The following is a 15,862-nucleotide window of genomic DNA, read 5'->3' as shown; positions in this document are numbered from 1 at the left end:
TTATCCATTATAAACCAGTTTTCATTTATTAGTATATAGGCCTATTGTCAAGTACTGTATCCATATTAAACTCGTTGTTTTAATTTTATTAGTATATAGGCCCATTGTCTACTACTTTATCCATATTCCAACTACCTTATGTACCCTTGTAGAGTTTTGTACAATCATTTAAAGCCCTACCTGGTCGAAGTCCAGCAACTACATATTGTGTGAGGCTAGATTGCGTTGTAAATATAACGCCCGTTGTGATACTGTTTATAAGATAATAATGGATGATTCCCCTTGGATGTACTGGTGCAGTCCAGGTAAGGGAAATACTTTCGTTTGTGGTCGTATTACAAAACGTAGCAGCTGATACTGATGGTGGATCCGGAGCTGGAAAAGATGGTAATAATGTTAGGGAATACAGTAGCTAAAATTGAAATAATATTATCATACATTTGTTAAGAATAAAGAAATCTAGTAAGTGTTATCCGATAACTTCTGATTAGACTGTAAGGCATTTTTAAAACTACAGTTGTAAATATTGAATGCCAATGTAGACGCTCCTGGTTGGAATAACAGTCCTGATGTTTATCGTTACCTGCTTAATTGTCACATTTATTTTTTTTATTTTTTTTTTTCGTAAAAGAAACGAAGATTCTAGCTAACTAGATATAGGAAGTATTTTACTTTCGATATGTAACATTGCTGTCAATCACTTTCTTTAGCTCTATTGGTCCTTATAATGTACAATTGAATTGCTTACTTTTGGATACAGTCCTAAATGTAGAATTCAGCGGGTCGCTCCGCTCACCGTTGCTAATAGTGACAATAGAAATGTTATACTGTTGGCCATCTACTACGTTGGCACTGTAAGTGATGGATTCATTAAGAACAGATGCCGTGCCAAGTGTTGGAGAAGTCACAACTTCATAGGAAGTTTTGATTCCATCAGGTAGGCTCCATGTGAGTGTGATCACTGGTCCGTCCACATCAGTTTCGGTCAAAGCTGATGGCATATGCGGTTCTGGAATAGACAACCCGAGAATAATAGTTTCATTTGCCTGCACGGAGATTTCGTATTTTTTTTCTGCATACTCAGAAAGTGACAAGTTTTAAGTGCTGTGAAACCTTTTTCTATCGCACCATCATCAATTCCGCATAAAACGCGCGTCAAAATAGATGACGTTATCAGTTTGTGTCATAGCTTCGCTTTATAAAATGATAATATTGCGCTTTTTGGAATTGAATCATAGCATGTGCGATTAATATAATCTACCACACCCTTGGGAATGAGACAGGGGTTCTCGACCGGAGGAGGAAGAGCCTTAATTTGCCAAAAACGAGAGGCTTGCTAAGAGTTTGGCAGCTCAAGAATCTTACCCCTTAGCTTGAAATCTCTATGTATTATCTTTCTTATCGTGTTTACCCTCCTTTGTATCTAAAATTGTAGTTACACATGTACAAGAGAATGTTAACAAGGCGTGATTTAATTGTCAACGTGAATTCATTATATTGTTGCCGCGACGACAAGCTACACGTATTCTTTTCACGTTCTCAAGAATTGTATGAAGTCACGTCGACAAATGAATCACAGCACGACAACATTGTCTTGCGTGATTGGAGTACCGTCAATATCAGATACATACAAGGGCTAACAGGGTAAGAGAAAAACAACATTCACACCCTTGGGGGAGAAACAGGGATCACAACCCACTCGGCAAACTTCGTGTTTTGAACTTGCACCCCTTGAGAATGGATGAGTATATCAGTCTATCACTGTCAACCGTGTATCACCCTGTGAATTATGTGGGAAAGAGTTATACAATCCCTAACAACCGTGGAATCATACTGTGAATTATTTTGGAAAGAGTTATACAATCCCTATCAAACATGGACTACTTTATATTGACAGTACTGGCAGTTTTGACTCTCTGAGCACCTTACCCCATTTCCTTTAACTACCCTGTATCTTAGCTATTACCTAATTAATTAATTAAATAAATAAATAATTAATTGATTATATGCTATACTGTATATATGTCAATAGTATATATCATTTGTACATGTATCTACTGGCTGGTATGGTTGAACGACTCAAGGAAAGGAACAGTTTCGAGTGGATCTACAGAGTAAAGTTTTTCATGGAATTTGCATAACGGACAAAGTTTTAAGAAAGTGTATTGATCGATGTTTTACAGCCTGTCAGATAACTATTTACAACTTATCGCTACTGCTAATATGTATGTGTATGTAAAAGAGTATTTGTACATAGGAAATGACTATTAACCCCTCCCCCCCCCCCCCCCCCCCCCCCTTCTTTTTCTTCCATCTTTCCCTTTTTCTCCTTCTCTCCTTTATAGATTTTTTTATTTATATATATATATATTGCATTCACTGCTGTCCATTATATATTGATTTATATTATGTACTTAGGAGATGACGTCACTAAGTTGGAATAACTTGTGTGCAATCCCAATTGTTTACAATTTATGACAATAAAATATGTTTAAATCAACCATGGAATCATACAGTTAATTATGTGAGAAGGAGTCATACAATCCCTAACAACCTTGGAATCATACTGTGAATTATGTGAGAAAGAGTTATACCATCTCAAACAATCATGTAATCACACTTGTTACCTTAAAGTATATGCAATCATCTATTCCCATTCTACTTACCCATTGTTATTATGGATGGTACTGAAAAAGTATATTGTTCCACACTTTCTGCTTCCGGATTCAACTGAATAGACAGAGAAAGTATATGTTTGACCTGGTGTGAACCCTACAAGGCGGACAGCAGTGGTTTGAAGGGCGTTGTATGATACGCTTCCGTTGATAGATTTGACTGGATCCCACACCACTTGATACCTATTGACTTGGTTTGTGTATTCTAATGGAGGGGTCCAGCTGATATAGACAATGTTCATCTCTTCCGGATATAACGAAAGCCCAGTCACTGCTAGCATTGACACTGTAAATACCAAGAATTTAGTAAGTAATACTTTGCAAAGCAAAATTAAACATACAAACAATCAATTTAATTTCTGAAAACATACGACAACATATGTACGAAATGACACCTATAATCAAACAAACTACTATATGTAATACTAACAATAACCGAAGATTCTCCTTATTATGTTTTTTGCGCCTTCACCATTTTTAAAAGGTCTCTTGAAACACTCCATAATTTTTTTTAATAATTTTTGTATCTGACTGTTCATTTTTAACTGATCAAATACAACATCTCGATTACAATTTGCTACTGACATATTCAACATGAATCCTCTGGGTAGGTTTTGGAACTATGAAATACATTTGGAAAATAACAGGAATAGAATAAAAGTAAAACAAAAATTTCTAAATGTACATAATTTTTCAGATGTCGGTTCATTAATAAAAACAGCTAAAATCATCTTATCGACAAAATATCTAAGTTTTCATTTTGTTTAAATGATACTTAATATTTTATACTATCAAATTCACATTATCGTATTTCACTTTCTGTCATTTCTCATAGACCATCCATTTATCATTACCATCAGAACTACAAGAAAAAATATTACAATAAAGAAAATTGGTAACCGGAATGTAATAATTTTATTTTTAAAAATAGCAGGTGACAGTGAAACTTGTCACAGTAATAATGTACCATACATACTATTAATACACATTCCTCCTGGTGTGTTGAATCCGTTACTGTCAAACAAGCCTGGGAGGCATCTGCAAATAGTACTCATCCAATCATCAGTATTGGTGCAGTTTGAATTATAGTCGGCACATACTGTACTGCTAGTATTACACGCCACACTAAGGCCCGCGTCTGGAAATCAGAGCAGAATAAATCTAGATTCGCCTCTGTTCAATTTAGAAGCTGATCGAGAAATAGGTTTCAACATTAAGTACCAAAACAAATATTACAGGTTATGTAGTTGCAACTTACCCATTGTTATGTATCTAATATCTGTTTGTACGCCTTGCTCATCAAAACGACTTCCATGTTCGACAGATTCAATGTAGAAAGAATACTGCTGTCCGGATACAAATCCAGTCAGTCTGGCATTTGTGATATTTCCTGCGACGTAATTACTCGTTCCATTCGATAACTGTGGAGTCCAATGAATCTCGTATCTTTTGACCTGGTCATTTCCTTGTGGTGGATCTGCCCAGTCTATGGTAACAGTACTGGTACCTTCAACCCACACCGCAAAACTTCTCACAATAAGCTCATTCACTGCAAAATAAAGTGAAACATCAATATAAATTCGAAACATTCTCATTCAATCAATAACAAAATTAAGTTAAAATAATTATTTTTATATTAACAGATTTCTTTTTAAAGAAATTCTCAAAATTACGAAAAGAATCAATAAAGAATACGTATCAGAAGCATTTATTTTCAAAAATATCAAAAACAATACATACAAATAAGCTAAAATACTGTTAAATCAAGTTAATGTTATCAACATGAATGAGACTTATCTCCGGTCAAATATTCATCAACGAAAGATTTCCAACTTACTGCTTGTACACACTCCGCCAGCGGTGCTATATCCATTGCTGTCAAAGGACCCCAACTTGCATCTGCACACGGTTCCTGCATCCACGCCAGCAATACACTCTGACATGGCATCATCACAGGAAATTGAGCCACCACATGCCTCACTTAGTTCAGCCTCTGAAAGAAAAAGCGCAGTACCCTCACTTCCAGATATCTATCGCAAAAGAGCTGAAAGAAAACTGAAGATTACAATCATTTTGCCCAACAGAAAACTTTCAGACAAGCACATGATATCGTTATCAGTTTTTCATCTCATTTTAATCGACCGAATGCGCCATTGCTGCTGGTTTCGCTTTTACTTAAAAACATTGTTCTTTTACAACGAGTAAACGTACTTGAGGTAAGTGTTACATTATCGTCAGATTCGATTTCCTGGGCAGCAGCACGACTCCCGTTCTCCACCGACACCACAGAAAAGACGTATTCTGTACCCTGCGTCAGTTCTGTAATATTTGCTGTTGACACATCATTACCCACAATCAGATTTCCGTCTATTGAAGAACTGCCGTTCACCCTCCAAACTACGCTGTAAGCGGACACTTGTGAAGAATACGGCGGATGTGTCCAGTGGATGGTAACATTATTGGACGTCAAGGATGAGAATGTCAACATTGTCGCTTTCAGATTGTTCACTGTGAAATTGAAAAGCCAAATCAAATTGAAACCCTATTGCCATAACCAATTCCCTATCGTTAGTAACAGTTATATTCGCCTTTGACATTTTCACTCGAAAAGAATTCAACACCTATCACTCCAAGCAAGAAAGGTATGGGTGAACTTTTCGCTCGATTAGTCTACCTGAAGTCGAGTTCTTCTCCAAAATTATGTTAAAGACACATGAACTGTGTGACAGATGGACAGATGGACAGATGAAGGAATAATAATTCAATCAAACTCACTTGATTTCAAACATTGTTTCCTTCATCTCACGTCTATTCGATTCCGTTGTGTAAAGTTACACTTTTAATCTCTCGATTTTCCTATCAGCATTATCAGCAATCCAAATCATGAGGATCATCTCATTCTCAATTTGAATATCTTCTACATTAATATCAACTAACGATATGAATTATTTAACCGAAATTACACATTTTCAATATTATCATCGAATGAATTTGTATGATTGATAATCTATCTGACTCAAAAAACTTCAAGGACATTCAATGCACATTTATGAGAGTGGCAAATATTTGATACATATTATCAAATGAATGTGTACAATCTCTAATCTTTCTGATTGAAAAAATAGCACAAACATAAAATGTACTTCGATGAGTGCCGATAAATGTGACTACATTCGAAGAAGCCACACAAGAAATGAAGCTCACATTGATGAATCATCCGTAGATAGTTTTCTTTGTACTTACTGCTTGTACACACTCCGCCAGCGGTGCTATATCCATTGCTGTCAAAGGACCCCAACTTGCATCTGCACACGGTTCCTGCATCCTCGCCAGCAATACACTCTGACATGGCATCATCACAGGAAATTGAGCCACCACATGCCTCATTTAGTTCAGCCTCTGAAAGAAAAAGCGCAGTACCCTCACTTCCAGATATCTATCGCAAAAGAGCTGAAAGAAAACTGAAGATTACAATCATTTCGTCCAACAGAAAACTTTCAGACAAGCACATGATATCGTTATCAGTTTTTCATCTCATTTTAATCGACCGAATGCGCCATTGCTGCTAGTTTCGTTTTTACTTAAAAACATTGTTCTTTTACAACGAGTAAACGTACTTGAGGTAAGTGTTACATTATCGTCAGATTCGATTTCCTGGGCAGCAGCACGACTCCCGTTCTCCACCGACACCACAGAAAAGACGTATTCTGTACCCTGCGTCAGTTCTGTAATATTTGCTGTTGACACATCATTACCCACAATCAGATTTCCGTCTATTGAAGAACTGCCGTTCACCCTCCAAACTACGCTGTAAGCGGACACTTGTGAAGAATACGGCGGATGTGTCCAGTGGATGGTAACATTATTGGACGTCAAGGATGAGAATGTCAACATTGTCGCTTTCAGATTGTTCACTGTGAAATTGAAAAGCCAAATCAAATTGAAACCCTATTGCCATAACCAATTCCCTATCGTTAGTAACAGTTATATTCGCCTTTGACATTTTCACTCGAAAAGAATTCAACACCTATCACTCCAAGCAAGAAAGGTATGGGTGAACTTTTCGCTCGATTAGTCTACCTGAAGTCGAGTTCTTCTCCAAAATTATGTTAAAGACACATGAACTGTGTGACAGATGGACAGATGGACAGATGAAGGAATAATAATTCAATCAAACTCACTTGATTTCAAACATTGTTTCCTTCATCTCACGTCTATTCGATTCCGTTGTGTAAAGTTACACTTTTAATCTCTCGATTTTCCTATCAGCATTATCAGCAATCCAAATCATGAGGATCATCTCATTCTCAATTTGAATATCTTCTACATTAATATCAACTAACGATATGAATTATTTAACCGAAATTACACATTTTCAATATTATCATCGAATGAATTTGTATGATTGATAATCTATCTGACTCAAAAAACTTCAAGGACATTCAATGCACATTTATGAGAGTGGCAAATATTTGATACATATTATCAAATGAATGTGTACAATCTCTAATCTTTCTGATTGAAAAAATAGCACAAACATAAAATGTACTTCGATGAGTGCCGATAAATGTGACTACATTCGAAGAAGCCACACAAGAAATGAAGCTCACATTGATGAATCATCCGTAGATATTTTTCTTTGTACTTACTGCTTGTACACACTCCGCCAGCGGTGCTATATCCATTGCTGTCAAAGGACCCCAACTTGCATCTGCACACGGTTCCTGCATCCTCGCCAGCAATACACTCTGACATGGCATCATCACAGGAAATTGAGCCACCACATGCCTCACTTAGTTCAGCCTCTGAAAGAAAAAGCGCAGTACCCTCACTTCCAGATATCTATCGCAAAAGAGCTGAAAGAAAACTGAAGATTACAATCATTTTGCCCAACAGAAAACTTTCAGACAAGCACATGATATCGTTATCAGTTTTTCATCTCATTTTAATCGACCGAATGCGCCATTGCTGCTGGTTTCGCTTTTACTTAAAAACATTGTTCTTTTACAACGAGTAAACGTACTTGAGGTAAGTGTTACATTATCGTCAGATTCGATTTCCTGGGCAGCAGCACGACTCCCGTTCTCCACCGACACCACAGAAAAGACGTATTCTGTACCCTGCGTCAGTTCTGTAATATTTGCTGTTGACACATCATTACCCACAATCAGATTTCCGTCTATTGAAGAACTGCCGTTCACCCTCCAAACTACGCTGTAAGCGGACACTTGTGAAGAATACGGCGGATGTGTCCAGTGGATGGTAACATTATTGGACGTCAAGGATGAGAATGTCAACATTGTCGCTTTCAGATTGTTCACTGTGAAATTGAAAAGCCAAATCAAATTGAAACCCTATTGCCATAACCAATTCCCTATCGTTAGTAACAGTTATATTCGCCTTTGACATTTTCACTCGAAAAGAATTCAACACCTATCACTCCAAGCAAGAAAGGTATGGGTGAACTTTTCGCTCGATTAGTCTACCTGAAGTCGAGTTCTTCTCCAAAATTATGTTAAAGACACATGAACTGTGTGACAGATGGACAGATGGACAGATGAAGGAATAATAATTCAATCAAACTCACTTTATTTCAAACATTGTTTCCTTCATCTCACGTCTATTCGATTCCGTTGTGTAAAGTTACACTTTTAATCTCTCGATTTTCCTATCAGCATTATCAGCAATCCAAATCATGAGGATCATCTCATTCTCAATTTGAATATCTTCTACATTAATATCAACTAACGATATGCATTATTTAACCGAAATTACACATTTTCAATATTATCATCGAATGAATTTGTATGATTGATAATCTATCTGACTCAAAAAACTTCAAGGACATTCAATGCACATTTATGAGAGTGGCAAATATTTGATACATATTATCAAATGAATGTGTACAATCTCTAATCTTTCTGATTGAAAAACTAGCACAAACATAAAATGTACTTCGATGAGTGCCGATAAATGTGACTACATTCGAAGAAGCCACACAAGAAATGAAGCTCACATTGATGAATCATCCGTAGATATTTTTCTTTGTACTTACTGCTTGTACACACTCCGCCAGCGGTGCTATATCCATTGCTGTCAAAGGACCCCAACTTGCATCTGCACACGGTTCCTGCATCCTCGCCAGCAATACACTCTGACATGGCATCATCACAGGAAATTGAGCCACCACATGCCTCACTTAGTTCAGCCTCTGAAAGAAAAAGCGCAGTACCCTCACTTCCAGATATCTATCGCAAAAGAGCTGAAAGAAAACTGAAGATTACAATCATTTTGCCCAACAGAAAACTTTCAGACAACCACATGATATCGTTATCAGTTTTTCATCTCATTTTAATCGACCGAATGCGCCATTGCTGCTGGTTTCGCTTTTACTTAAAAACATTGTTCTTTTACAACGAGTAAACGTACTTGAGGTAAGTGTTACATTATCGTCAGATTCGATTTCCTGGGCAGCAGCACGACTCCCGTTCTCCACCGACACCACAGAAAAGACGTATTCTGTACCCTGCGTCAGTTCTGTAATATTTGCTGTTGACACATCATTACCCACAATCAGATTTCCGTCTATTGAAGAACTGCCGTTCACCCTCCAAACTACGCTGTAAGCGGACACTTGTGAAGAATACGGCGGATGTGTCCAGTGGATGGTAACATTATTGGACGTCAAGGATGAGAATGTCAACATTGTCGCTTTCAGATTGTTCACTGTGAAATTGAAAAGCCAAATCAAATTGAAACCCTATTGCCATAACCAATTCCCTATCGTTAGTAACAGTTATATTCGCCTTTGACATTTTCACTCGAAAAGAATTCAACACCTATCACTCCAAGCAAGAAAGGTATGGGTGAACTTTTCGCTCGATTAGTCTACCTGAAGTCGAGTTCTTCTCCAAAATTATGTTAAAGACACATGAACTGTGTGACAGATGGACAGATGGACAGATGAAGGAATAATAATTCAATCAAACTCACTTTATTTCAAACATTGTTTCCTTCATCTCACGTCTATTCGATTCCGTTGTGTAAAGTTACACTTTTAATCTCTCGATTTTCCTATCAGCATTATCAGCAATCCAAATCATGAGGATCATCTCATTCTCAATTTGAATATCTTCTACATTAATATCAACTAACGATATGAATTATTTAACCGAAATTACACATTTTCAATATTATCATCGAATGAATTTGTATGATTGATAATCTATCTGACTCAAAAAACTTCAAGGACATTCAATGCACATTTATGAGTGGCAAATATTTGATACATATTATCAAATGAATGTGTACAATCTCTAATCTTTCTGATTGAAAAAATAGCACAAACATAAAATGTACTTCGATGAGTGCCGATAAATGTGACTACATTCGAAGAAGCCACACAAGAAATGAAGCTCACATTGATGAATCATCCGTAGATATTTTTCTTTGTACTTACTGCTTGTACACACTCCGCCAGCGGTGCTATATCCATTGCTGTCAAAGGACCCCAACTTGCATCTGCACACGGTTCCTGCATCCTCGCCAGCAATACACTCTGACATGGCATCATCACAGGAAATTGAGCCACCACATGCCTCACTTAGTTCAGCCTCTGAAAGAAAAAGCGCAGTACCCTCACTTCCAGATATCTATCGCAAAAGAGCTGAAAGAAAACTGAAGATTACAATCATTTTGCCCAACAGAAAACTTTCAGACAAGCACATGATATCGTTATCAGTTTTTCATCTCATTTTAATCGACCGAATGCGCCATTGCTGCTGGTTTCGCTTTTACTTAAAAACATTGTTCTTTTACAACGAGTAAACGTACTTGAGGTAAGTGTTACATTATCGTCAGATTCGATTTCCTGGGCAGCAGCACGACTCCCGTTCTCCACCGACACCACAGAAAAGACGTATTCTGTACCCTGCGTCAGTTCTGTAATATTTGCTGTTGACACATCATTACCCACAATCAGATTTCCGTCTATTGAAGAACTGCCGTTCACCCTCCAAACTACGCTGTAAGCGGACACTTGTGAAGAATACGGCGGATGTGTCCAGTGGATGGTAACATTATCGGACGTCAAGGATGAGAATGTCAACATTGTCGCTTTCAGATTGTTCACTGTGAAATTGAAAAGCCAAATCAAATTGAAACCCTATTGCCATAACCAATTCCCTATCGTTAGTAACAGTTATATTCGCCTTTGACATTTTCACTCGAAAAGAATTCAACACCTATCACTCCAAGCAAGAAAGGTATGGGTGAACTTTTCGCTCGATTAGTCTACCTGAAGTCGAGTTCTTCTCCAAAATTATGTTAAAGACACATGAACTGTGTGACAGATGGACAGATGGACAGATGAAGGAATAATAATTCAATCAAACTCACTTGATTTCAAACATTGTTTCCTTCATCTCACGTCTATTCGATTCCGTTGTGTAAAGTTACACTTTTAATCTCTCGATTTTCCTATCAGCATTATCAGCAATCCAAATCATGAGGATCATCTCATTCTCAATTTGAATATCTTCTACATTAATATCAACTAACGATATGCATTATTTAACCGAAATTACACATTTTCAATATTATCATCGAATGAATTTGTATGATTGATAATCTATCTGACTCAAAAAACTTCAAGGACATTCAATGCACATTTATGAGAGTGGCAAATATTTGATACATATTATCAAATGAATGTGTACAATCTCTAATCTTTCTGATTGAAAAACTAGCACAAACATAAAATGTACTTCGATGAGTGCCGATAAATGTGACTACATTCGAAGAAGCCACACAAGAAATGAAGCTCACATTGATGAATCATCCGTAGATATTTTTCTTTGTACTTACTGCTTGTACACACTCCGCCAGCGGTGCTATATCCATTGCTGTCAAAGGACCCCAACTTGCATCTGCACACGGTTCCTGCATCCTCGCCAGCAATACACTCTGACATGGCATCATCACAGGAAATTGAGCCACCACATGCCTCACTTAGTTCAGCCTCTGAAAGAAAAAGCGCAGTACCCTCACTTCCAGATATCTATCGCAAAAGAGCTGAAAGAAAACTGAAGATTACAATCATTTTGCCCAACAGAAAACTTTCAGACAAGCACATGATATCGTTATCAGTTTTTCATCTCATTTTAATCGACCGAATGCGCCATTGCTGCTGGTTTCGCTTTTACTTAAAAACATTGTTCTTTTACAACGAGTAAACGTACTTGAGGTAAGTGTTACATTATCGTCAGATTCGATTTCCTGGGCAGCAGCACGACTCCCGTTCTCCACCGACACCACAGAAAAGACGTATTCTGTACCCTGCGTCAGTTCTGTAATATTTGCTGTTGACACATCATTACCCACAATCAGATTTCCGTCTATTGAAGAACTGCCGTTCACCCTCCAAACTACGCTGTAAGCGGACACTTGTGAAGAATACGGCGGATGTGTCCAGTGGATGGTAACATTATTGGACGTCAAGGATGAGAATGTCAACATTGTCGCTTTCAGATTGTTCACTGTGAAATTGAAAAGCCAAATCAAATTGAAACCCTATTGCCATAACCAATTCCCTATCGTTAGTAACAGTTATATTCGCCTTTGACATTTTCACTCGAAAAGAATTCAACACCTATCACTCCAAGCAAGAAAGGTATGGGTGAACTTTTCGCTCGATTAGTCTACCTGAAGTCGAGTTCTTCTCCAAAATTATGTTAAAGACACATGAACTGTGTGACAGATGGACAGATGGACAGATGAAGGAATAATAATTCAATCAAACTCACTTGATTTCAAACATTGTTTCCTTCATCTCACGTCTATTCGATTCCGTTGTGTAAAGTTACACTTTTAATCTCTCGATTTTCCTATCAGCATTATCAGCAATCCAAATCATGAGGATCATCTCATTCTCAATTTGAATATCTTCTACATTAATATCAACTAACGATATGAATTATTTAACCGAAATTACACATTTTCAATATTATCATCGAATGAATTTGTATGATTGATAATCTATCTGACTCAAAAAACTTCAAGGACATTCAATGCACATTTATGAGAGTGGCAAATATTTGATACATATTATCAAATGAATGTGTACAATCTCTAATCTTTCTGATTGAAAAAATAGCACAAACATAAAATGTACTTCGATGAGTGCCGATAAATGTGACTACATTCGAAGAAGCCACACAAGAAATGAAGCTCACATTGATGAATCATCCGTAGATATTTTTCTTTGTACTTACTGCTTGTACACACTCCGCCAGCGGTGCTATATCCATTGCTGTCAAAGGACCCCAACTTGCATCTGCACACGGTTCCTGCATCCTCGCCAGCAATACACTCTGACATGGCATCATCACAGGAAATTGAGCCACCACATGCCTCACTTAGTTCAGCCTCTGAAAGAAAAAGCGCAGTACCCTCACTTCCAGATATCTATCGCAAAAGAGCTGAAAGAAAACTGAAGATTACAATCATTTTGCCCAACAGAAAACTTTCAGACAACCACATGATATCGTTATCAGTTGTTCATCTCATTTTAATCGACCGAATGCGCCATTGCTGCTGGTTTCGCTTTTACTTAAAAACATTGTTCTTTTACAACGAGTAAACGTACTTGAGGTAAGTGTTACATTATCGTCAGATTCGATTTCCTGGGCAGCAGCACGACTCCCGTTCTCCACCGACACCACAGAAAAGACGTATTCTGTACCCTGCGTCAGTTCTGTAATATTTGCTGTTGACACATCATTACCCACAATCAGATTTCCGTCTATTGAAGAACTGCCGTTCACCCTCCAAACTACGCTGTAAGCGGACACTTGCGAAGAATACGGCGGATGTGTCCAGTGGATGGTAACATTATTGGACGTCAAGGATGAGAATGTCAACATTGTCGCTTTCAGATTGTTCACTGTGAAATTGAAAAGCCAAATCAAATTGAAACCCTATTGTCATAACCAATTCCCTATCGTTAGTAACAGTTATATTCGCCTTTGACATTTTCACTCGAAAAGAATTCAACACCTATCACTCCAAGCAAGAAAGGTATGGGTGAACTTTTCGCTCGATTAGTCTACCTGAAGTCGAGTTCTTCTCCAAAATTATGTTAAAGACACATGAACTGTGTGACAGATGGACAGATGGACAGATGAAGGAATAATAATTCAATCAAACTCACTTTATTTCAAACATTGTTTCCTTCATCTCACGTCTATTCGATTCCGTTGTGTAAAGTTACACTTTTAATCTCTCGATTTTCCTATCAGCATTATCAGCAATCCAAATCATGAGGATCATCTCATTCTCAATTTGAATATCTTCTACATTAATATCAACTAACGATATGAATTATTTAACCGAAATTACACATTTTCAATATTATCATCGAATGAATTTGTATGATTGATAATCTATCTGACTCAAAAAACTTCAAGGACATTCAATGCACATTTATGAGTGGCAAATATTTGATACATATTATCAAATGAATGTGTACAATCTCTAATCTTTCTGATTGAAAAACTAGCACAAACATAAAATGTACTTCGATGAGTGCCGATAAATGTGACTACATTCGAAGAAGCCACACAAGAAATGAAGCTCACATTGATGAATCATCCGTAGATATTTTTCTTTGTACTTACTGCTTGTACACACTCCGCCAGCGGTGCTATATCCATTGCTGTCAAAGGACCCCAACTTGCATCTGCACACGGTTCCTGCATCCTCGCCAGCAATACACTCTGACATGGCATCATCACAGGAAATTGAGCCACCACATGCCTCACTTAGTTCAGCCTCTGAAAGAAAAAGCGCAGTACCCTCACTTCCAGATATCTATCGCAAAAGAGCTGAAAGAAAACTGAAGATTACAATCATTTTGCCCAACAGAAAACTTTCAGACAACCACATGATATCGTTATCAGTTTTTCATCTCATTTTAATCGACCGAATGCGCCATTGCTGCTGGTTTCGCTTTTACTTAAAAACATTGTTCTTTTACAACGAGTAAACGTACTTGAGGTAAGTGTTACATTATCGTCAGATTCGATTTCCTGGGCAGCAGCACGACTCCCGTTCTCCACCGACACCACAGAAAAGACGTATTCTGTACCCTGCGTCAGTTCTGTAATATTTGCTGTTGACACATCATTACCCACAATCAGATTTCCGTCTATTGAAGAACTGCCGTTCACCCTCCAAACTACGCTGTAAGCGGACACTTGCGAAGAATACGGCGGATGTGTCCAGTGGATGGTAACATTATTGGACGTCAAGGATGAGAATGTCAACATTGTCGCTTTCAGATTGTTCACTGTGAAATTGAAAAGCCAAATCAAATTGAAACCCTATTGTCATAACCAATTCCCTATCGTTAGTAACAGTTATATTCGCCTTTGACATTTTCACTCGAAAAGAATTCAACACCTATCACTCCAAGCAAGAAAGGTATGGGTGAACTTTTCGCTCGATTAGTCTACCTGAAGTCGAGTTCTTCTCCAAAATTATGTTAAAGACACATGAACTGTGTGACAGATGGACAGATGGACAGATGAAGGAATAATAATTCAATCAAACTCACTTTATTTCAAACATTGTTTCCTTCATCTCACGTCTATTCGATTCCGTTGTGTAAAGTTACACTTTTAATGTCTCGATTTTCCTATCAGCATTATCAGCAATCCAAATCATGAGAATCATCTCATTCTCAATTTGAATATCTTCTACATTAATATCGACTAACGATATGAATTATTTAACCGAAATTACACATTTTCAATATTATCATCGAATGAATTTGTATGATTGATAATCTATCTGACTCAAAAAACTTCAAGGACATTCAATGCACATTTATGAGTGGCAAATATTTGATACATATTATCAAATGAATGTGTACAATCTCTAATCTTTCTGATTGAAAAAATAGCACAAACATAAAATGTACTTCGATGAGTGCCGATAAATGTGACTACATTCGAAGAAGTCACACAAGAAATGAAGCTCACATTGATGAATCATCCGTAGATGTTTTGCTTTGTACTTACTGCTTGTACACACTCCGCCAGCGGTGCTATATCCATTGCTGTCAAAGGACCCCAACTTGCATCTGCACACGGTTCCTGCATCCTCGCCAGCAATACACTCTGACATGG

The 15,862-nt window shown here is 37.5% G+C and overlaps 1 protein-coding gene across 1 annotated transcript; it reads right to left on the bottom strand.

The window, feature by feature from the left end:
* Positions 1-862: 862 nt before the first annotated feature.
* On the bottom strand, positions 863-15,862 carry LOC117327291. Its single transcript, XM_033884216.1, has 21 exons — positions 15,755-15,862; positions 14,725-15,021; positions 14,351-14,506; positions 13,321-13,617; positions 12,947-13,102; positions 11,915-12,211; positions 11,541-11,696; positions 10,509-10,805; positions 10,135-10,290; positions 9,105-9,401; positions 8,731-8,886; positions 7,699-7,995; positions 7,325-7,480; positions 6,293-6,589; positions 5,919-6,074; positions 4,887-5,183; positions 4,513-4,668; positions 3,934-4,224; positions 3,652-3,813; positions 2,667-2,961; positions 863-1,009 (listed from the first exon to the last, which is right to left on the bottom strand). The coding sequence occupies exons 1-21, from the start codon at positions 15,858-15,860 to the stop codon at positions 976-978; spliced, it is 4,512 nt and encodes a 1,503-aa protein (XP_033740107.1). The 5' UTR covers positions 15,861-15,862; the 3' UTR covers positions 863-975.

This window comes from Pecten maximus, chromosome 5, assembly GCF_902652985.1.
Source record: "Pecten maximus chromosome 5, xPecMax1.1, whole genome shotgun sequence".
NCBI classification, from domain to species: Eukaryota; Metazoa; Mollusca; class Bivalvia; order Pectinida; family Pectinidae; genus Pecten; species Pecten maximus.
The sequence above is the reverse complement of the archived record's forward strand: the minus strand, read 5'-3'. Positions and strand labels throughout refer to the sequence as shown.

Excerpts from the sequence above, each read along its gene's own strand:
- LOC117327291 (XM_033884216.1), bottom strand. The coding sequence starts at position 15,860 with ATGTCAGAGTGTATTGCTGGCGAGGATGCAGGAACCGTGTGCAGATGC. Across the intron at positions 10,291-10,508 it reads TAATGTAACACTTACCTCAA|AGGCTGAACTAAGTGAGGCA; the intron begins GTACGTTTACTC and ends TTTTTCTTTCAG. Across the intron at positions 7,481-7,698 it reads TAATGTAACACTTACCTCAA|AGGCTGAACTAAGTGAGGCA; the intron begins GTACGTTTACTC and ends TTTTTCTTTCAG.